The following is a 24,015-nucleotide window of genomic DNA, read 5'->3' on the forward strand; positions in this document are numbered from 1 at the left end:
ATGTGCTCTGAGATGGTTTAATTAGAGAAGCTTTTGTTTGATGAGTTTTAGTTAAAGCGCCCCCACTGCCATTTTGAAGAATGGGAATGCTGAATATATGAGATACTGAGTCTGCTGGAGTGTGCTAATTACCATGTGTCAGAGCAGGTGTTGGGTACATGTAGACGTGCCCTTAAAGATTAACTGGTTTAGAGAGGCATGAGCTTTTGTAGGCAACAATCTACTTATCAGATGCTAGGAATTAGGGCTGTGCAAAGCTTTGGGCCCTGATTCCATTCAGCAGAGATTTGGCCCAATTTGGTGGCTGAATCTCTGAATCCAAATTGAATCAGAGGGCCCTTTAGTCTCTCCAAATCAATTTGGCAACCTCCGAATCAATTTGGAGAGATTCGGACAGATTCGGTGATTCAGACGTAGATACAGCTTTAAATGTTTTTTTCTCCATACCTCTAGGTAGCAGGGGATCTGAACGCTCTGGTACTGGGACAGATGCAGCGTCCCACAGAAGCATGGGGGGGGCTCCCCAGCACGTTCGGCAGCAAATCCAGAAGTGAACCAGAAGCACTTCCGATCTACTTCCTGGTCCACCGGGGAGCACGCAGGGGGCACCCCACCTCCAGCTCAGCAACAGGTGCCTCCTTGGTTGGGGGGGGGGCACCCAGGGTCCCCCTGTGGCTGATTGCCAAGCCAGGGGCGTATGGGGGGTCCCCTCAGCACACTCACTGGCAGACCCAGAAGTACTTCCTGTCTACTTCCAAGTTCATTGTTGAGCACGCTGGAGAGCCCCCCGTACTCCTGTGGGACACTCCATCCACCCCAGCACCGCAGTGATCATGAGCCGCACCTGCTACCTCCAGGTATGTAGAAGAAAAATTTTAAAGCTGCGCCTGTGTCCTAATTGCTGATTCACCGAAACAGCATTGAATCGTCAGATTCGGATTCGGCCAAGACGAATCAGGGACAGTGATCCAAATCAGCGAATCGAATCACTGTCCACAATTTTGGGCTGAATCCAAATCGAATAGGGCCCGTTTCGCACAGGCCTACTAGGAATGGATTGGTCAAATGTATTATGGTTCAGGCAAGTATATATTTACAACCATATAAATATAGTTGTAGTGACCATGTTTATTATTCATAGCCTGGAATCCTAAGAGTATATAGCAGTATAAAACATTTTTAAAGTGTATAGGAGCCCCAAAAACATGAGAATCAGGGATCTAGCACATCTCTCTGCTTCTAGGCAGGATCAACTATTCGTAAATCATTCTCGTTAGATAATTTTTTAACGTGCTCTTAAAAAGTGCCAAAAGTGGAGAGTCCACAACCTCTTTATATCATGTATTCCAGCCCGGCTCCCTGGCATCACCTGGGAAGTAATATAAGCTCAGCCTCAGAATACATATGTTCAGTTGTTATTTTGGCAGGTTGCCATCTTATTTTTGCAGACTAGAAGTGACAGAAAGGAAATGGTGATTTGGTATGTGTTATAGCTCAGCAAAGTATGGGGGCTGGCAGGTGTTCATTTAAAAGCATGATGGGATCTGATCCCCAGTCTCAAAAAAAACCCCACTTCTCTTATGCTACATATTCATGGCAGGAGGTGTGATTATTGGGATCAAGGATCAGATCCCAACATGTCACTGTCAGCAGGGAGCCTGGGGCATGTGTTGGAAATTTCTGGACTGGTGGGGGAGGAGATGGGGGAGGAAACACAGATTTCGATCAACTCCCCTGCCCTGACAGCTGCAAACCCACAGGCTCTTCTGCCAGAACCCCAGGAATGGGGAGCCTCTCCCCAAACCTGGGATCCCATTCCCATTGGATGTTTAACAACCATGTGCGCAGCCTCTTCCCATGTTTCGGTCCCTGTGGCTTGATTGTCTAAAGTTCCTTGACTTTAGATTGAAAGGCATTTTAAAGTGCCTAGCTCTGCAGCTCCCTGGGACCTAGGTCATAGGGCAACGAAGGCTCTGGGGCAAGGCAGAAAAGAAAATGGGGGTTGTCAAGTTCCTGGTTCAGGGGAGCCCCTCAGCTCCCCCCATACTGGGAAACCTTCCAACCTGCACCCCTGGCATCCCATTTTCAGTACTGGGACTGGGTCTGCAGAAAGTAGCAGACCTATGACCAGATGAATAAAGAGTCACAATGCATAATCATGGACTCCATGCTTCTTGTGGTTAGGAAAGCTTGACACGCACACAGCCCAAGTCCACAGTGGACAGCAAGGGCTCCACTACTTTTACATACACTGGGTGACTCTACACATGCAATTAGTTCAAAGCAGTACACTCTGGACCAGTTTCAGCCAGAGTAAACTACTCCCAGGCACAGCATCTATACATGCACCTGAGACAGCAGCAATTTGAGCTGCGTCTGAGCAGTTTATGCCAGGGCTGCTTCTGTCCTGCTCAGCCTGAACTGGCAGAGGGCACAGACGGTCAGCCCAAGGCTCTGGGTGGTAATGTTGAGTGTCAGAGGAGCTGGCTGGGGCACACGGGTGTTGAAAGTGCAGAGTCATGTGGCTAGGCAGCACACAAAAATCTTTTCTGCTGCTGCCTGGGCTGACCAGGTGCAATTTACATCCATAGCCAGCATCCACACATGCATTTAAGTTCAGCTAATTACTGCACCATAAAATAATACTGACCCTGACAGTACTGTCTTACAGTGGCATTAATTAGTTTACTGTAGCCTAATAATGTCACATGTATAAATGATGACACTTTACTCTAAAGCTAATTAGTATACTTTGCAGTTAGATGCATGTGTAGATGCAGCCACTGTAAAGCAGTAGCAACACTAAGTCTAAGGCACCAGCTATTTTGGCTGCTTCTAAAATGCATCTATTTGCTATAGATGGATAAATATTAAGCATCTGAAGTCCTCAGAGCTAGAATTCAGTGTCTTCAAATGCTTTTGAAACTCTAGACTGAAGAGCCCAGGTGCTATATCTGAAAGGGAAGAATGGAATAAAGGTTACATCAATACCTTAATCGGGAAGCAGGGTGACTGATAGGTGCAACTGGTCTCACAATTAATTGTTTTACTGTTGTGGCCTTCACCAGCAGCAGGGGCCAAGTCCAAGTCATGGTCCACCCACTGACCCCATTGCATGAAAAATAAAGAGCGCTCCTGGTCATGAGTGATGTTCTCATTGGCTGTGTGAGCAATTTTGCTGGACACATTTCGAACCTGCAGGAATTCAAAACAGAAACTTATGTAGAGGACATAGTGAACATAAGCAACCCCAGAGAGGAAGTGCTGTGACTTACAGGTGGTTTGTTAAAATACTGAGGAGAGTACCAAACACAAGCTTTGGTGCGAAATTCAGGTTCTGAAGCTATACGATTGCTGGGGGTGCAGCCTTCAGTCATCCACATGGAACTGCGCCAATAAATATCTTACTGTATTTTCCCATGCTTTCCTTCACCCACAAAATCAACTATCGTCCTTCAACCCCCTTCCTAAAACTCCTTTACCCTGGAGGCATATGAAGCTCTTGCCCAAAGCAGTCAGGCAGTGGCCACAGTTCACCAGCTGCCTGTCTACCTCTAGATAATATGCAGAGTGAAGTGGTGGAGATTTTTAAAAGGAAAAACACCTAAGTCAAGTGAAAGGGACAAAGAGCCTTGTAAGGCTCTGTTAGCACTAGATCAGGATAAATGGCCTCACAGAATTGCCCTCCTATTTATTAATGAAGCCTCTAGAATTAGCAAGAACAGTATTGTAAAGCAGTGGTGTCCAAGAGGCCTGTGTGAAGTGGCTAGTTTTCACTTCGGATTCAGCCGATTCAAAGGCAGTAATTTGATTCAGTGATTCGAATCACTGTCCTGAATTGATTCGGCCTAATCTGATTCAGAGATTCAGCAGCAGCCAAATCTCTGAATCCGCCAGGCCAGGCCCACCCCCCGTCCACTCCTCCATCCCCGCAATGGCTGCCTCACCTGCCCCAGCTCCCGGCACTTTGAAAAAAAGCCCTGACTCAGCAGGTGCTGCGCCGGGGAGAGGGAGGGAGCAATCCCCGCTACCCTCACTGCCTCATGCTGCACAGGGGCCTCTGCATGAGCCCCCCAAACCCCCCCTTCTCCCCCAGTCCCCCCCATGGCTGCCCTGCCCACCCCAGCTCCAGCCCTTCAAGAAAAATAATACCAAGAAAAAACCCAGACTCACCCTTCCTACTGGCAGGAGGGGCAATCCCTGCTGCCCCCCACTTCCCCAAGCCATGTGGGGGGGGGGGGGTTTGCACAAGCCCCGCAAAGCCCCGAGGCCACTGCAGGAGCAGCGAGTCCCTGGGTTTCTCTTGTTTTTCTTGGTTTTTTTTTAATTACAGGGCTGGAGCTGAGGCAGACAGGGCAGCTGTGAGGAGGGCTGGGGGAACAGGTGGGGGGGGAATCGGGGGGGCTCCCCCATGCAGCATGGGTCAGTAGGGGCAGCGGGGATCACCCCCTCCCACCTGGCAGCATCCAGTGAGTGGGGGCTTTTTTTTTTTAAAGGACTGGGAGCTGGGGCGGGCAGAGCAGCCCGGGGCCGGGGGGGGCTGGAACAGCGGGAGGGAGTTGGGAGTGCTTGGGGGGGCTGGGGGAGCAGGCAGGGGGATGGGGCCTGGCAGGGGTCCCCCCCATGGTCCCTTACCCTCTTCCCCAATCCTCCCTCTCCCGCCCCGAGACCTTTGAATCCATTCAGACCTTTTAATTGCTCCCCTGATTCGATTAGGATTCAGAGATTCGGCCACCAAATCAAGCCGAATTGCCTCTGAATTGAATCAGCACCCGAAGCTTCACAGAGCCCTAGTGTCCAATCTTCCAACTTCACAGGCCAGATGAGTTGTGTGGGGTTACTCCACAACCTGGATCGCACACATGGTTGGTGTGTGGGGTAGGGCTAGAAGTGTGATCGGGCACACCATTTGTCAACAAGCCAGCCTGGCCCCTTGTACCTAGATTCAGTGGCATGCTGGTCCCACCTCACACACCTGAATATGGCTATGGAGCAACTGCATGCACCAGGGCAGGGCCACATTTTCAGACCTGTAGAGAGCCCTACAGGCCAGATAATTTGGCAGCATGGGAGCAGCAATTAATGCTGCTACCACTCACCTGCCACCAAATTTCTGGACCCCTGGGAAGTCCCACAGATAGCGCAACATAGCTTTGAGGGCCAGCTCTGACTCATGGGATGAGCCGTCTTCTCTGCACGAGGGTAGCTGAACTAGTTGTGAAGTGCAAGTGTCACTCCTTTCCTGCTCTGCACCCCTCAGGAGAAGTTGGAGTGGGGCTTTCAAAATGACCTTAGCCCAGGGTCAGGTTTGTATTTGTTCCCTCAAAATAGGCTTAAATGGTATTATAACCTGAATCCAGTCCTATAACGAAGAACTTCATCCCCGTGATGGAAATTTCTGGAAAATGGAGTCACTAAGCAAGGAATGAAATGACCTCAGCACCTCTTACCAGAGGAAGTACAAATCCATTGTAAAGTTTTCCTTCAGTGACTCCTTTGGGAAGAGAGATGCCATCCTCATACTCTGCCGGAAGCAATCGGGCAAATCCATGATTGGAAGCTCCCAGATGAGGATGTTTCCTGAAGCATTGGAAAGGAAAAGCAGCAACTGAGCTACTGCAGAAAGGACACCCCTGCAGGGAATCATGATGGTCTGAATGCTATTCCAATTTAAGAGGCAATAACTGCATTTTGTTCATGACAAAACCCCAAAGCAAAGCCCCCAGTCTGCAAGTACTAATTACAGTTAATAATAAAGAGAAAAGAAGGATCCTTGTGTTCCTATTACATTCCTATCATTAATTCAGAATTTAAAATTTCTATGGCTTCCATTACCATACTATCCAGGTGCTCCAAGATCTTTAATGCGTCTCTCCTCAAGACACCCCTGGGAGGCCAGAAGTATTATCTCCAGTTTAGAGAACCAAGACTCAGAGACTAATGACCTTTCTGAAAATCCCACTAGGTGCCCAAATGCATCATTCAAAACCTACATCTCTTTCAACATTTCATCCTTGACTTCACTGAAATCATGCAATGAATATGCATACAATGAAAATATTACCTCTAAGCTTATGCTTGAAAGGAGCTAGAGAACTGTGCAGTTTTACAGCATCTGAAAATATGTGGAATAATATTGATAAGCTCAGGATTTCTTGGGGGAAAAGATTCTGTTTGAGATCTTTGTCTTGAACATCATGGCACACCTGAGAGGGGTCTGGCTAATACCTAACCCATAGTGTAGTTAGAACATGGTGATGGAAATCAGAAAAACACAGGTTTAAACACCCTGTGGAAGGGTGTGGGGGCTAGGACCTCAGTTTCCTGCTTGCTAGACAAGTGCCCTAACTGCGCAGTCCTGGGGCTAAAACATGGAATAGTCTTTTTTTTCTGGGGCGTACATGGTGTATAGCTGCCCAGCTAATGCATGCTTAGCATAAATGGGTACATTGTATCCACACTTCAGAGGTGATAGGAATGAAAACTGTGTGTAAATTTAAAAAATGCATGTCAAGTGGTGAGTAAGGGCAGCAGTGTAATCATGGGTGGATAAGTAGGGCACAAACCTCTACTTCTGCCTCAGTGAAAGGCCAGAAAGGAACTAGCGGGGCACCTGACCCTCTGGTCCCATTTCCCTTCCCCATCTAACCCCTAAAACTTGCACTTGCAGTATCTCTGGCTCTGGCACATGGTACAGGGGCAGCTGCCAGAAGTTTGCGCTGCAGGGAGAGATGTCACCACCTTTTTTGCTACCAAAAACTGGTGTTTAAATGGCTGGTTGACATGTCAGCAGTAAAAAAAAAAAAAAAAAAAAGCAGGTGACATCATCCCCATGGCAGGGAGCCATTAGCAGCTGCTCCCATATTGTGTGCCACTGACTGCTGGGGCACAGCACTGGCCAGGTATACCTTGAGTAAGTGCCATTGAGGTGTGCATGGGGGAGCAGAATTCTGCCCTCGGTCTTTACTGCCCTGCCCCTGAGAAGAGGCTGGGGCAATGCTGTGCTAGTGAGCAAAGGGGTCTCTACATGAAGTTAATACCAACTAGATGATTTAGTCTAGGTAAAGCAGAGCAAGCTGAAAGTAGCTTGTGTACTGCAGCCTCATACCCTGACCTGCGACATAGACAAGTACTGCAGTTACGTATACAGATCCGAAAAAGTTGCAGTGTTTGTTCTTTAGAAATGTGGCTTTCAAATGGCCCCATCTGAGAAGGTGTCTGCACAGGCAGCAGGGCCTTGCTCCCCCCACTTTGGGAGCTAGGATGGTTGGGGTGACTTTAAGCCTTCCTCGCTTGACAGGTTTTGGACTCCTTTGCTGCCAACTCAGCCGTAGTCCAGGTCTCAGTGAGCTGCATAAACTAAACCAGTGTGAGGTCTCCTTACAGTATTTTGAGGGCTCAGCTGGGCTTGTTCACATGCACAGCGTAGGTCACGATGGAGAAAGAGTTTCAGGATGGACCTGTTGCTGTGCTATGCTTTCCTGCTGGAGCTGAGCTTCAGCACTGGGACAAAGTAGCTAACACTCAGTCACACCTCTGCAGTAAGGCTTGTAAATATTCTGGCTAAGAATGAAGGTTGAAGTGACTTATTTTCCAATCAGCCTTTCCATGTTGCTCTGCTTGCCTCCTGTATTTACTCATGCTTCAACTTTATATAGTCCTCTTGTAATAAAGGAAGCTGGTGAAGGAGCATGAACATTAACTCTGTCCTTCACGTGTGCAATATTAAAATCTGTGTCATCATTACAGACTTCCATTCTATTTTTCAAATACAGTATTGTCTCATACACTATTCAGACTGTAAGATCCTTCTCTTGGTTATATGTTTCTACAGCACCTGGCTCTGTTCCAAGACTGGATTTTTTAGGCGTTACATTAATAATAATACTCTCTTCCTGTGCTTGGTGGAGTGGTGTTTACACAAACTACCTTCAGGCATTGACACTGACTCTGCAGACTGAAGAACACCCTGGCCCTAAGGAAAAAGTGTTAGCGCTTTACCTGTTGTTGCATTCTCCTGTGATGGTCCGGTAAGTGCTAGTCTCTGCACACTTGATGGGGTGAATTTGATACTTGCAGCCAGTAGCTTTGGAAATTGTTGCCTTCTGTTCCCCATCTAGCAGATCTGCAAGAGAAGAGAATCAAAGGGATGCATCTCTTTACTCATATCGGTAATAGTCTCTTCAGTTTTCTAGGCCAATCTCTTATGTATTTGCATTTCCCCTACACGCTCAGAAATAAAACATACAGATGTATAGAAAATTAGTCAAAAACTCTTTCCAGTTTGTGCAAATAGAAATGACATCAAATAATGCTAGCTCTCAGGATGGAAATTACCTGAAATTTTAACTTCTGGGAGAGGTCTGATTAAATTTCCTCCTTCTCTTGTCTGTTTTGGAGTTCACAGAGAGGAAGACGGAGATACCAGGACTGAATCCCCTCATTTAGGATACAGGCCTGATTCAGACACTGCTAAAATTAAATTTATTTCAAGGAGTTTAAAGTTTCTGGTAGCTTATCCAGGGATCCTGGTTTTCTCCGATTAAAAATTGCAAATTCTCTGGTTAAAAACCCCAAATCCATGACAAAAATTAAAGGCCTTCCATAGCCCCCCCTCTGCTCTACTTGTGTAGCAAAACCCCCCTTTTTTCTTTTTTAATACATATATATATATATATATATATATATATATATATATATATATATATGATAGATATGCATTCCCTTCCCGTCCCCATTTATTTCTGGCTTTTCTTTCTCTCCCTCTCTATTCCCTATAGACAAGCATAAGCGAGCTCAGACTTAGGGTAAGCTTTAACATTTTTATTTTGGTAGCAAGTTTTTGGTTTTGGATATCCACTGTTTTATATTGTATTATTATTAGGTTTGTATTGATTCTTACTGTTGTATATTGTATTATCATCATTTTCATATTGATTTTTATTGTTTCATATGGATATTGTATGGTTTAGGCCTGTGTTTGTAAGTGAACCAAAGTAATGTCAAGTCTCCATCTTGTGTCCTCTGCCCGGGCATCCCCTGTGTTGAAACTGAGAGTCACGTACCCCTCCCACGTAAATTGGTTCCCGGATGAATGAGAGCGATTGGGAATGATTGAAATACAATGGTAGCAGGCCTCTACTGAATGGCCTGTAATGACTGGGCCATCACCTCACATTGATTCGTTCAGGAACCACAGACCTCACTCAGGAACAGAGACAAGAACCCAGCATTAGAAAGACAAAAGACCCTGCAGAACCAGCAACTCTACCATAGTACCCCACCATTACAGACACCCGAAACTGCATATCCCTGCATGGAGAACACATGCTTAATACGTCAGGGGCTGACCCTTGCCTGGGCATGCTTCCTGTCACTAGGGTCAAACACTAGGGTCACACAAGACAGACCCAGTGGGACGCCCTCTCCATCTGGACCAGCACCATGCCACACCACCTATCCACCCAGAGGCCCTGCCAGCAACGCGCCCCTGTGGACAATACCTACTGGACAAGGACCCCTTTCCAGCCTGGATAGGCAGCTATCACCCCCCACCCACTCTTCAACCAAGGACTTGGACTCTGCTTCTGTTCCCTACCTGGACTCCAGCCCTTTCACTGAGTCTCTGTGTGTGTGCAAGCATGTGTGTGTGTGCACGCACCAATAACTTCACGGGGCTGTGTAGTGGGTTGTCTGTGTAGTAAAACTGTTATTTGGACCCCTAAGTTGGGTTTTGTTTTACTATGGTTTGGCCCTGCTCCAATCTCTGCTCCTCGCCCTCTAACTTCTGTTTCATTTCTCCCTCTCCTGCTTCTGGCTCACTGCCACCTTTCAGTCTCTCCTGCCGCTTCTCCTGTAATTTTCTGCTCTCCCCCTGCTCCTACTGCCTTTTCCCTGTGACTTTCTGCTGCCTTTTTCTGCTTTCCTGCTGCCTTTCAGTCTCTCCTGCTGCTTTTTGTGTGATTTTCTGCTGTCCGTCTCTCTGTTTTCAGGCTTCCCCTGCACCTTCTGTAGTCAGGGGGTTCGCACACGGAGGCCGCCACCACAACTCTGCCACTGCACCCTGCACTACCATCCCATGGCAACCCACACAGCTTTGTGAGCAAGTGGTGCAGGGCGTGGCAGCGGCAGCGCGGTGGCAACCACCACGTGTGGGCCACATACATGCCACCTGCCGGGGGGTGGAAAGGGGGGCTTGCATGCAGTGGCTGCCGCTGCACAGATGCTTATGCCCCACAACTGGCTGCATGGCTCCACGGTGATGCAGGGTGGAGGCAGCTGCATGATGGCTGGGAGGGCGGGGGGCTTTGTGGGCAAGCACTGCCACTATGGAGCCATGCCCTTTGCCCCTGGATTCTAGAGATAAAGTGGGGCTTGGGAGCTGGGGGGCAGGGCTGGAGACTGAGGGAGCAGGAGTTCCTGCCGGCCCCCGGTGGCACACTGCAGCCAGGTGCAGGTTGGGTGGGATGAGGGCAGGGGTGTCCTTCTATGGGGGGGCTTTGTGGGCAAGCAATATGGGGCGCACATGCCGCCCAGCTGGCTGCCCAGGGGAGGGGGAGGCTCGCATGCGGCCAGTTGCACAGCTCCGTGGCCGGCTCTGCAGTGGCAGCAAGGGATGGGGACAGGGAGGGCTCGCACATGGCAGCCATTGCCACTTACCTGTGGAACCATGCCAGCAGAGACGGCTGCTGCATACAAAACCTCCCCACACTGCCATGGAGCCAGGCCCAGAGTTGTGCAGGGTGGCAGCAGCAGTGTGGTGGCGGCTGGGTGGCACGTTCCCATCCCCACCACCATCCCACGCTGCATGGCAGCCATGGCCGCCACCACACTGCCACTGCCACTGTGTGGCTGGATGCACAGCTCCATGGGCATGGCCCTCCAGCGGCAGTGACAACACGGAGAGGTTTTGTACGCAGCAGCAGTCTCCACTGGCACGGCTCCACACATAAGTGGCAGCAGCCACCACATGCAAGCCCCTTCTGCCCCCAGCCATCATCCCTTGCCATCGCTGAGGAGTCGGCCATGGAGCTGTGCAGCCAGTCACATGCAAGCCTCCCCCTACCCTGGGCAGCTGGCTAGGTGGCATGCATGCCATGCATTGCTTACCCACAAAGCCCCCTGCAGAGGGGCACCCCTGCCCGCAACCCCCCCAACTCTGCACCTGGCTGCCGTGTCCCAAGCCCCACCTACCTCTAGGCTGCAGGGGTGAAGGGCGAGTCTGGGCCTGAGCCCAGCCTTGGCTGACTCAGAGGCTCAGGCCCTGCCCTTCCCCCTCTCCCTTCCCCTCTGGGTAGGGCTGGGGATTTCCCACCCTTTCTGCAATCTGCTTTTGCAGGCTTGTTCTAGCCTGCACGAGCTCTTTGCAAAAGTAGAGATTCCGCAGATTTCTCTGCTAAAAAGGGAAATCTGCATTTTCTCCGATAAAAACAAGGAATCCGTGGTTTTCTCCATTTTTCCGTGGGAAACATTATAACTATCCCTGGGGCATCATTTGAGAATGTGACAGTGAGAGAGCAGGCCAGCAGGAGAGAATGATACTGATTTGGAAGATGCAGCAAACATCGGTGAGGAGAGAAATGACAGATATGGAGATTCTAGACAGAAGCCACAACACGTTGTTCGTGCTCAGGCCGACGGCCCTGCAGATTTCAGTGTGTTGTGTGCACTGGTCAACTACCACTGTTAAGACTGAGGGAAAGAATGGGTGCGCCTACATGTTACTGTATGGTTACATTGCTATGGCGCCATGCTTCAGTATTTCCTTTTGGTAATAAAGCATGGCACAGTAAGGGCGGTCCCTGCACCATGTATGCAGCACATGGTTAGATTTTGCCACTACGTCACCACAGTGGCACACCATACCCAGGGAGTGTGCCGCTACAGTGACGTAGCGCAGCATATGGTGATGTAGTGTCTTGTGATGTTGCCGTAGGGTGATGTGTAGACGCGCACAATGAGATGGATTCTACAGCCTGGGGATTAGGTCATTCACACGGGGTGTGGGAAAGTCGCAGGCCGGTCACGGTTCTAATGAATATTTAATTATGCTAAACAAAGTAGAACAGCTTCCACAGGAGAATGAGAGGTGCCCACCCCAAAGCTGCTGGGGCATTTTCCTGCAAGGTGGGAGACCTCAGCTGAGATCACATGGAGAGGGACCCTGTGTCTCCCATGTCCCTGCTAAATGCTCTAACTTCTGGGTAACAGAGAGAGATGGCACTATCACTAAAGGATTTGTGCTGGGCCCAGTTTAGCAGCTGTGCTGTAAGAACAATGACTCAATCCACATGAGTGGATGAACTCTGTTTCTCCTCTCCTGCAAAGGCTCAGGCACCGAGGTACTCCACCCTGTCAGGACTAGGTGCCTGTGCTCATAGGGAGATCTAGATTTTGAAAAGTGGTGGGGAGGATGCAGATGGTGCATTATCATATGCAATGCAACATATTCTTCTCTGGGTAAAAAGAAACTAGAAGCTTTAAATGTCATGCTAGGGGCATAGGGCTATATTATTCAGTTTACAATTGAAGGAAAACAAGAATAACTTAATTGGAATTAATTGGTATTGGTTTGCTATGTGATATATAAAAAGACAACAAACTATGTACAAGAAAAAGCCAAAAGATTTTTTTTTTTAGTTATCTTGGCATTAGAATTAAATGTCAAATCTTTTTTTAGATTTATAGAACAAAATCTAGCCTTCTTGACAATGCATCCAATGCTTCACTGCAAGTTATGTCCATACCTTAGTTGATATTCATCTGAGTTAATGTTTCCATATCTTAGCTGACTTTTTAGCTAGGGTTAAAAACAGCTTGTAAGGCTGTGGATTAGGAGCTACATTAAGAGATCAGGTAATAGGAAAACTGCAGAAGCAAGAATAGCTTGATTAGTGGAACATCAAGACCATTAAAAATAAAGGAGTGTCCTGTGGAATGAAGAGCTTAGACAGAACCAGGTAGATTACAATGAGCCATGGCATCAGTTGATGCTTTCACTGCTGCCTGAATAGAAATGTTACTGCCGCTGCCAGGCAGTTGGCTTTAAACTTTGGGTGGACCAGGAATCAAAAGGGGTGTGTGATTACCACTTCACCACCACCCCTTGATCCACCTAGCTATGTTCCTTACCAGCAGTAAACAGTGGGGAATTTAGAGCCCTTCAGGGTCAGGCAGCAGCTGTGAGGTGGCTTTGAGGATCTGAACTTGAGGCTTAAGTACCTGAAATGGCTATAAGGTGCCTACATTCCCTCCCAAGTTTAAGCCTGCCTTCCTAACAGGAAAGCCAGGAGGGCAGGAATAGTGCTGGATTTAGGCTTAAGCTACTTAAGCTACAGTTTAGGGCCTCACAATACGAGGGACCTCTAAATAAGAAAAAAAAACCTGACTCAATATCAAGTTTTATAATAATGAGTTGGTAGATAAATGAGATCAAGGAGATAAGGGAAAATGTCTCTCTAAATATGGACATTTCATTCAAATATGACAAAAATATACATATATATGGCTCCACAGTTATTATTCATATTGAGTTCATAAATCTGTGAAGAAATAACAATAATTCATCTTAAGGTTTCATGAAAATCCATTTTCATGGATTTCGTGGATTATTTTTATCATATGGGGCCTCTTAAACTGGACATAATTTAGGGCCTCAGCACCTCATAATCCAGCACAGGGCAGGGAGCAGACTTCTGCTGGAAATGGTGGGAGTTATATCATGTGGGATGCTTAACATGAAGTGGGAAATGAAGCAGCAAATAATCTGCTGGGATCAATTCTGCTGGGACAGTCTAGGGACTGTGAAACTAAGAGATGGGCTCCATTCCCTGCATCTGCAATTCTGCCGGCAGTTCACATGCTTTGTTAGGAAGGGGCTATGTACACCTGGCTTCCTGGTAATGCAGATACTTCAGATACTACCCTAGAGCAGAATTGCCACATAATGTAACTATTTACAGTTCTGTACGCACGTTACCTGTGATATTGAATGGTCTCTTCATATTCTGCTGTATCTTCTTTTTCAGAAGACTCAGGGTGGTTTCCATGTAATCAGCAGCTTGAATTGCTGATCTGGTCCCTGCCACTGGCTCTGTTAAATGTTTTAGGAAATCTGATGGATTGACTTGTCTTCCTCCAATGCCTGCTTTGATCTGAGAAGAAAGGAACTCATGAAGTGGCACCTCATTTACAGTAACCTGCAGCTCAGCTCCCTAAAAGGAGATCTGTACTGTTGTGCTTGGCTTGAACAAACTTTCCACATAAGTTATGAGCTGAGCTCCAGCTTCAAACCAGGTCATAGTCATTGCTCTAACCAGCATCCTCCTGGTTTCCAGGATTTTTCTGTATTGGGGATACATAAAGACACCCTTTGGCCCATTCTTGGCAAACATTTAGTGCTTTCTATATGCACTTCCAACATTGCAATATGCAGAATTCTGTTCACATCTATGAAGGTTTGGGCAATCATTACCAATATTCTGAATTATTAAATTTAACATGTAAAAAATTTTAAAGTGGTGAGATTTACGCTGCTCTACAGAGGAAGGGGCTTTCGGTTCTGTCCCTAAGAGGTCAGAAATTATCCAACTGTCATTAATATACTTTACACAATATGAAACACAGGGTGGAGAAAAGCCATGGGAACAGGGCCATAACTCCCTAATGGCAAGGGCAGCATCTGTTTTATTAAGCCATACTCTACCTGGGTTCTCTCGTTTTGGTATCACATCTCTCCCTTCTGGGTGCCCAGTGAACCAGCTTCAAAAGAAGGGTTAGAACAGGGGTAGGCAATGTTTTTTGGTTGGAGTGCCAAAAAACACCACAATGCCTACCTCGGAAGGTGCCAGAGTGCCAGAATGGCAGAAAAACAAAATGAGGGCAAGGAAGACATGGCAGTATGCCCTGCTTGTCCCGTGTGGCCCCCACCCAAAGCCCCTGCCCCACAGCCCTACTGCCCCTTGCCTCCCACCCAAAGCCCCTGCCTCACGGCCTGGGCTCTGTGGCTGCCAGCAGCTAACCCGGCTCTGGGTAGCTGCTGGAGCCTGGGATACTCCCAACAGGACTTGCAGCATCCCAGCTGCCTGCTTTCTCCACCACCACTTTATTCCTAAAGGATTCTCTTCTGCCACAGATGAAAACAGAATCCAAAATATGTGCAAGCAGCAAAAATTGCAGCAACATAACATGTCACTTGGGTGTGATAAAGTAAAAGTGGATTTAATTCCAGGTGCAATACAGAATTCTGTGGCTCTCATTGCCCATTTCCCACCATGCTGAAAGCTGATCCATTGTTCCTACACTGTATTCCACCTTGGATCTAGTTCTAATCTACCACAGAGTTTACTGTAGCTTCATTAGCAGCTTCTTGTATGAGGCTTTTTAAAATGGCAGCTGCATTATTCCATCTGGTCCAGTCATGCTCTATTTAGCTGTCACTCAAATAATTCTTCTAAACTAGGTATGAGGAAAGAGTTTCCATTGCACCTTCTTTCAGTTGTGTTCTAGCCATCTCTTCTCAGTCATAGTGATCTTTGAGAACAGTGTTGGAGGAAAGGACATTTTAGGCATAACTAAAATGTAGGCAGGAAATAATAAATAGTTATCCTTGCTGGAGAATTGCTAGAGTGCTTCTTCAGCAAAAGAATTCTCTTGAAGCCAGCAGGAAATGTATGAATTTATCAGCCTTCTAAGAAAGACTGTCAGAACAGGCTTATCAACTGAACTGCACAGTGGTCAGAGACCACTTGTAAACTCAGCATCCAGTTTCCCATCTCACATGATCTTCTCTGTGCTCTGGTCCTCTCTGTAAAATAGAGATAGCATTTCCCCGTCTCACGGGGGATGAAAATGCTCCTGGCCACATAGGTACCTAGATAGAAGCTGCCCACATAAGCATTGCTTCATTCCCCAATCCTCTGATCCCTGTTATATTTGCCCAAGTGTAACAAGAATCAAAAAGGCCACTGGCTTAGGCCACAGTACTGTTGTGCATGCCAGTACAGAATATTTTGAACATAAAGTAAGACTGCGATTTGGCAGGCTGGAGCATGCTCAGCTCAGACAGTCTTTACAACTCAACTCATTTCTTTATTTTCCTGGGCACACTTACTTCCCAGGAAATACCAGAACACAGATCTTCAAGTCTGTAAACAAATATAAACATAGCCCATCCAGGATTACTTCAGTCCTGGGCCTTCTCCCAGACCCTGAGAAGGTGACTCCAGCTCTCTGCTGCTCTCTCAGCCTGAGAGTCTTCCATCTCTTCCTCTAGAGTGAATTCCCTGGTATGGTACTGCTGCTTCCAGCCTCACAGCTTCTGGGTCTCTTCCCAGATCCCAAGAAAGTGCATTGGTCCAGTGTTGCAGCTGCTAGCCTGGCAACTCCCAGTCCAAACCTACATCTCTCTTTCTCTCTGTTGGGGTCTTTCCCCAGGCCCTGAAATCATACCCTAGCCCAGTATTCCAGCCACTAGCCTGGTAGCTCTCTCTCTAGCTCCTTTCCCTGGGAGCCTTTTAACTTCCCTGTGTGCCAACTAACTATTCCTATGAGCTGGTCCAGCTGGGCAGACGTGCAATCAGGTCCTACTGCCTGCAGCTGGGCTGTAGCCCCTGGAAACCCACAAGCTGCTACAGTGTGATGTGTGCAACCTGCTACCAGCCTGTACAAGCCTGTTACACATGAAGTAGATGCCTTCAGAAAATTCAAAAGACAAAGGTTTAAGCCTAGATTCTCATGAGAACATTCAAGTATCTCAGCGATCTCTCTGCTCCCGACCTCAGGCAAGGATTGCCAAGGTTACAGTCACATAGCTAAGCCCTTAGGAGTTAGGAAATGCCCAAATGAATGTGCTCCAGGAATACTCTTCTGCCTTGGGCACTCCCACACGTCACTGCTACTTCTCCATAATTCATCATATTCATGGAGCACACTGCTCTGACCACATGCTAATTAACAAGGTATTACCAGCTGCCACAGAATGTGTAAAAGGCCGCAGAGCACTTTCAGCCCCTCATATATCTGCCAGCAGAAATGTTATGGCCCCATTGTGAGGGTTACATAGGCCCTTCAGTCCTTCATAATGGACACCAGGTGGACTGAACCCTAGTGTGGTCAGGCCGAGTTTGGTGGTGGTCACCAAGTAGCTGCCTTTCTTTTCCAAGGTGAGGACCCACAGAGATGTCAAAAAAAGAGCTTCCCAAGCCCACGAGGGGGTGGCAATGCCCAGGAACAGCCAGAGACATAGCAGAGGGAAGGGAGGAAGTGGGACCCAAGAAGGGAAGACTCCCCACAAGGATGTGACCCTGTATGAAGGGCTGTCCAAAGGCTCTGTTCTGCCACTCCTGCTAGCTTTCCAGGATCTTTGGGACCCGTTGGTGCCCCAAACACCCATGTGGAAATTCCACGTTTGAGGCCAGAGTGGCCCCTCTGACCCCCTGGCTCCATTGTCCCCCTCCCCCAGCTTTCTCAGCTGGGCCTCCTAGCCCCATTGAGCCCCCCAGTTTTGCCCTTGCCCCAGTTCTGAGGCCCTTGCCCTTGCTCTTTGCATAGCTCTCAGCCAATCATGGAGACTGGTGCCACTCAATGTCATGTACACAGTAGCGGGGGCTGGATTGGGCAGCCCCAGCACACCCATTGGACCAGTTACTGTCCTGTCAGCACAGAGCCTAGCCAGGCCTTTGACTTGCTGGCAGTGGAGGAGTGGGCCTACACATGACCATGTTCTGTGCTAGAGGATTAGCTTTCCTGAACTTTGTCAGATTATGGGAAGAGGGCTCTAAATTCCCCTTACTAACATGCCCTGCCTCCTACTTTCCCTGTTAATGTCAAGGGAGAAATGCACCTCACTGATCTCAGGAAGCACGTGATCCAAACAGACAGGCTTTTAAGGAAACGTGAGCCTAGCCCTGCTGAGTTACTCAAGCCACATCAAAACTAGGGCAGACTCAGAAGCATGGGTGACTGGTGCCTCCTGTGTCAGGGTGGGCACATGCCCCCCGAGAGGCCAGTCAGCGACCGAGGGGGAGTCCCCCCCATCGCCAATCTTACCAGAAGTGCCAGCGGAAGTGCCAGCAGCACCTCTCCTGGTGCCCCCACTCTCCAGCCAGCACTCGCAGGGGGGCACCAGTACTCCCGCCTGCCCCCCCCGCCCATCACCTAAGTGGGGAGCGCTGGCTGTCAGGGGGTGCACCAGCACTCTCAGGGGGTACACATGCATTGTTCTCCCTAAATAACATCTCCTTTTCCCTCATTTTATTATAAAACTGTATCCTTTGTATGGGTAACAAACTCACCTTTTCCGTGCGTGCTTATATGCTGCATCCACCAGCTGCTTGGCTTCATTAACACTACTCAGAATGGCTGGAGCTGACAGTACCTCTGGGATATCTAGCCCAAAGACAAGAATGTTCAGAACGTGAGGACGACTCACTGCACAGAAAGGAAAATAGTTTTTCTTACCTCACGCTTTCAATCTACAAGATTACCCCTCGGGCACTTAAAGCCACACCTGAGTTTGGATTAATACTCTAAATATTCCATTTGAATGGCTGTTCAGTGGTAAGTGATTAATCTAAGACCTAATAAGGCTCACTGGTTTAAAAAAAAAGTGATGAGGAAGTATGTTCAGTTCACAGAGTGCTTGGCTCTCTAATTTCTTGAGAGGACTGGGATGCACTCAAGGAAGAATCGTGCCAGGCTGGAGTTTCTGAGAAGGGCCTCATACTTCATTGTCTCTTCTTGCTTTCCTTCTCTTCTCACAACACCCACGCTTGGAATTTCCTGGGATCTGAAAGCCCAGCGAGCCGAGACCCAGAGCAGCTCTTCTCAGCTTCAGCCTCTGCTACCAGGCAGTATACCGCCCAGTATTTCCAGTCCCAGGGGTTCAACAGTCACAAGCCAGGTCAAAACCTCAGAAGAGGCTTATAGTTTCTGTGTTGAGAGATCATTTGCCTTCTGGTTTTTGAGCTTCTGAAGTCTCTCATAACCACTTTTGGCATGCCCGGACAAGTGCACACATGTGTTTCCCTGGGGACAAATAGCACCATCATATGTGTGTGTCATTGCTAGTTGTCCTCAGGGAATGCACCTGCACACATGCTCTGGCACAGAGCAAATTGCCCTGGGTCGGGTAGGGGAGGCTGGGGCCAGCTCCTGGGTCCTGGGTGTCTCCTTGGGCTCCAGGAGGTGATCTGGGCATGTGGACCCTGGCTGGCAACTGAAGCATGGGTCTGGCTGGCCAGGCTCTGGTTTCAGGTGGCACACATTGCTGCCACATGCGCCGTGCCGCTTTTTTTTGGTGTTCTTTTTTTTTAATACTGGGATTTCCCGGTATCTAAATTTGGCTCTATGCTGCAAACACGTAGTGCGGAGAACCAAATCACATGTGTGGGGTGCGTTTTGTGGTACCTCCAAAGCCTTCGAGGTTCCACAAAGCTCATGTGCGTGCTCATGTGTGTCATAACCTGGTGCAGAAAGAAATCCCCGGTGCAAAAGAGTTCCCGCCATTTGTATGCAAATTAGTACCCCATCATTGGTTAATTCTAAATTATTCCTACGTGGCGGCTGGCAATTGGCTCGCTAGCCGTATAAAAGGTTAGAGCAGTTTCCACCCAAGTTGAAGGAGGTCTCCACTACCATCTCGTGGGGAACTCTAAGTGCGCTGTGGAGCCTAGCAAACTCCGCATGTGTGTCTTGGAGGAGAATTTAGGGGCCTGATCAGTCTCTAATCCCTTCCCGTCATCGTGGTGTTATATATATATATATATAACTATATATATATATATAGTATTGTACCCCCGTGTTCAGCGTTCGTGGAGTCGTGCTTCAACGACTCATCTCAGCTTGGTTCGGTGCGGTTTGCAAAGAGATCTCATCCCTGTTTATTTTGCAACTGTAATTCAAGCAAGTTATCTTCCTGCACTGCGACCATCGACGGTGTAAGTAAAGTTTTCTTTTGCAATCAATACGCTTCCGTGCCTAACTCTATTCCATCGTGGAAAAACCCCACCTTGCGGTTCAGGCTACTGGCCATAGCCTCAGACCGCCTCTCGGCCCCGACAATGTGGATGTGCCCGTTGATTTTACAATTTAACCTGAAATCCAGATCAAGTAGTTGAGGGTCTTTTTAAACATTGCTCTTTGAGCTGTTCAAATGCTGATCAGTGTTTGTGCTAGCTCTAGTCTGGAACAATCGCATGTTCAAGCTAGCAAGGGCCTTGAGGACTAAAAGATAAGAATCCCCTGCTCTGCCCCTCCCCTCCCTTCCAGGCTTCCCCCTGACCCCTGCCTCTCAAGGCTCCCCCTGTTTCCTCCATCCCTAGATCTAAACCCTGTCCCTCAGGATTCCCACATGCCCCTGACGCTCCCCCCTTCTTCCTCAGCCCTTGCAGCTCACCTGTGCCCCCTATGTCTGCCATCTTACTTGTGGCTACCGGCCGAGCCCAGAAAGTGGCAGCAGTGGCAGCTAGGCAGGCAGGCTCCCCTTCCCTGCTTGCTCACCTGGGACAATGCTGGCAGCCACAAGTGGAAGGAAGCAAGAGAGGGAATCTGAGTGAACTGCTTGGGGGAACTGCTCTCAGTGGGCACTACCATATATCTTATTCAGATGAGCTGCACTAACCTATCCTTGTGGTAAGTTCCCATCAGCATTTTTGGCACCAGGGGAGGGTGCTGGAGCTTGCTCTGGTCTCTCTGAGGGCTGCCCCAGTATTACAATACCTCCAAAGCTGGTGCTTGCTCCCTTCTGGGGGAGCAACTGCCCCCTTGTTTTAAGCCCCCCCACACACACACACACAAAAGTTCCCATCAGCATGTTTGCCCATTATGGGCCATGTATTTTATAGTCATGCTAAGTGTTGTCTGCACTTAATCAACTTCAAAGTTGGTTTCCATTATGGAACACATACTCAGACAATGTATTTAATTCAGCTTCGTGTGCAAATGTAAGATGAGGGTCTTCTTTCCCCGTGCTGATTGGCGGGAAAAACCTCATCTTGTATTTGAGTAAATATGGTAATAAGTGACAGGTTTAAAACTAACAAGCGCAAGTTCTTTTTTATGCAATGTATAGCTACCATGTGGAATTCATTGCTACAAGACAGATAACATAGCAAAGTTCAAAAAGGGACTGGAGAAATTCATGGGTGATAGATCTATTTAACAGCTATTGAACAGAATGATGGAACATGTTTCCTCCAGCATCAGGTGGATGCCAAGAGGGCCATCGGACTGGGAAGCAGCAGCCAGGGAAGGGGACATTTTTGATTGAAAGGGGGAAGGGACAGTTTCCCTCCCCACCCCCCGAAATCTATACCTGTTACTGCACAGTTAATCTACTACCTCTTTTTAGAAGAAGTAGGCAACTGTCCAGTAAACTAATCTACTGCATAGTAAATGCTGCACACGTGTAGACAGTGATGCTTTACTACACAGTACATTAGTCTACTGCACAGTAAAGCATCTCATGTAGACACACCCACAGCGTTACTTCTACAAGTAGTCTGGAGATGCGTGGCTGACAGTCTGAATGAGGCCATTTGATTTCAGTCCCACTAGGAGTAAGGGGAGTTTTGAATAAGGAGAAATGAGAAAGGTTGAAGTCAGGAATGAAGATTACCCAGAGCTTTTAATATTCTGAGCTCCTCCAGACTCAGGCTGAAATTCTTAGTATCGACAGCACAGCTCTGCCTGCATAAGATGCTGTTTCTCTGGCTTTACTACCACTGGTCTGGCACTCTGCACAGGAATGCTTAGGCAGATGTGGAGGGGCTGGGAAGCTTCACGTTTCAGAGATGAGCAAAGAATAGGAGTGACAGAAACATGCCCTAGCCATGAGCAAAACTGAAGAAGTGACAGAAGCAATGCCAGGGAGGATCCGGTGGGGAGGACAAGGAGGCTATGGAAGAGCTGAGGGCAAAGGCAAGCCCCTGAAGAAGTAAATGAAGAATGTAGAAGTAGCTAGGGAGAAAGAAAGGGGCTGGACATGTTCAAACCCCAGGGTGTTGAGGGAATTGGCAGGGGTTATCGCGGGGCCCCCGGCATGGCTTTACGAGCACTTGTGGTGCTCTGGCCAGGTGCCGGACAACTGAAAGAGGGCCAATGTGGTCCCCATCTTTAAAAAAGGGAAGAGGGAGGACCTGGGCAACCAGAGGCCCATTAGTCTTACTTCAATCCTGGGGAAACTCTTTGAGAAGATTATCAAGGAGCATCTGTGATGGGCCAGCAGCAGGGATCATGCTCAAGGGAAACCAGCACAGTTTCATTAGGAGCAGGTCCTGTCAGACCAACCTGATTGCCTTCTACAATCAGGTCACAAAATCATTAGACGCAGGTGTCATGGTGGATCTAGTCTTTCTGGACTTCAGGAAGGCCTTTGACACTGTCTCCCACCCCATCCTCATTAAAAAGCTAGGTGACTGTGACACTGATGCCTACACAGTCAGATGGATTGCAAATTGGCTGAGGGGTCGTACTCAGAGAGTGGTCGATGGGGCAATGGGGTGAAGAGCAGCCTGTTTAAATTCGCAGACAACACCAAGATTTGGGGTGAGGTGGGCACGCTAGAAGGGAAGGACAGATGAGAATAGGATGGGGTTTCATGTAGATAAATGCAGGGTGCTGCACCTTGGGAGAAGGAATCCACAGCATACATACAGGCTGGGGAGTTCTTCTCTTAAAAGCACAGAGGCGGAACGGGATCTTGGATTAATTATTGACTCCAAAGATGAACATTAGCTGCCAATGCCAGACCGCAGCCAGCAAGGCCAGCCATACCTTGTCATGCATCCAAAGGTGCATCTCAAGCCAGTCCAGAGAAGTAATACTCCCCCTCTATGCGACTTTGGTCAGGCCACAGTTGGAGCACTGCGTCCAGTACTGGGCGCCGCACTTCAGGATGGATGAGGACAACATTGAGAGGGTCCAAAGGAGGGCCACTTGCATGATCCAGGTACAGCAGGGCAGACCCTATGAGGAGAGGCTACAGGACCTTAACCTGTTCAGCCTTCACAAGAGAAGGCTGAGAGGGGACCTGGTGGCTGTTTATAAACTTACTAGGGGGAACCAGTGGGGTTTGGGAGACACCTTGTTCCCCCGAGCGCCTCCCAGAGTAACAAGGAATAACAGCCATAAGCTGCTAGAGAGTAGGTTTAGACTAGACATCAGAAGGCGCTACTTCACAGTCAGGGCGGCTAGGATCTGAAACCAACTTCCAAGGGAAGTGGTGATGGCTCCTACCCTGGGGGTCTTTAAAAGAAGGCTCGAAGTTTACCTGGCTGGGGTCACTTGAGCCCAGTTTTCTCTCCTGCCCAAGGCAGGGGGTTGGACTAGAAGATCTACAAGGTCCCTTCCGACCCTACATCTATGAATCTATGAAAGGCATGAAGGAACTGGAGAGGCAGAGAAAAGAGTGCAGCAAGGCTCTCATGGCTTTCAGGTGCCTCTTCATGCTTCTTTGCTTTTAATAGTTTCCCTGACAGATGCCCCCCATGTACAATAGCAGCCAAATGTGGGTATTGGGGAGATTTAAATGTAGTCTCTATTTGCTGTAAACTCCTTAGTTGGCCTGCTGCCAGCCACGGCACCAGCCCCTTCTGACACCTGGAAGTTGCTCCAGGCAACCACATTGTATAAAGCAGGGGTGGGCAAAGTCCAGCCCACAGTCATGCCTGCAGCAGACTCTATTTCCCAGCAGCCCCTGCCCATGTCACTGCAGCTGGTTTCCATGGAGACCCCAGGAGCAGTAGATACATGACAGCAGGGGGCTAGGTTTTCCATGGAGACCAACCCCAGTAGCACTGGCAAGGCAGAGTGGGGAGCTGCTCCAGGGCTGGGGCTGGGATCTTGCAGCAGTGACAGCATGGTCTGAAGCTGGGGCAGAGATGCGATTAGAGCACCCTTGGAGCTGCTCCAAAGAGGAGAACGTGGTGAAGGGGATATAACCATAGGAGTCTGTTACAGACCTCCTAACCAGAAGGAAAAGCTTGACCACAAATTCTCTAGGGAACTAGCTGAGGC

The 24,015-nt window shown here is 48.5% G+C and overlaps 1 protein-coding gene across 1 annotated transcript in view; it reads right to left on the bottom strand.

Annotated features, from left to right (window-relative positions):
* Positions 1–14,149, bottom strand: part of LOC109281936 (eosinophil peroxidase) — a 75,692-nt gene extending 61,543 nt beyond the window's left edge. The window contains 4 exon segments of the mRNA XM_059717540.1: positions 2,992–3,195; positions 5,451–5,580; positions 8,002–8,125; positions 13,979–14,149. Of these exon segments, the coding sequence (XP_059573523.1) occupies positions 2,992–3,195; positions 5,451–5,580; positions 8,002–8,125; positions 13,979–14,048 (528 nt within the window). The 5' untranslated portion in view covers positions 14,049–14,149.
* Positions 14,150–24,015: the final 9,866 nt, after the last annotated feature.

The sequence above is a fragment of the Alligator mississippiensis genome, chromosome 14 (assembly GCF_030867095.1).
Source record: "Alligator mississippiensis isolate rAllMis1 chromosome 14, rAllMis1, whole genome shotgun sequence".
Taxonomy (NCBI): Eukaryota; Metazoa; Chordata; order Crocodylia; family Alligatoridae; genus Alligator; species Alligator mississippiensis.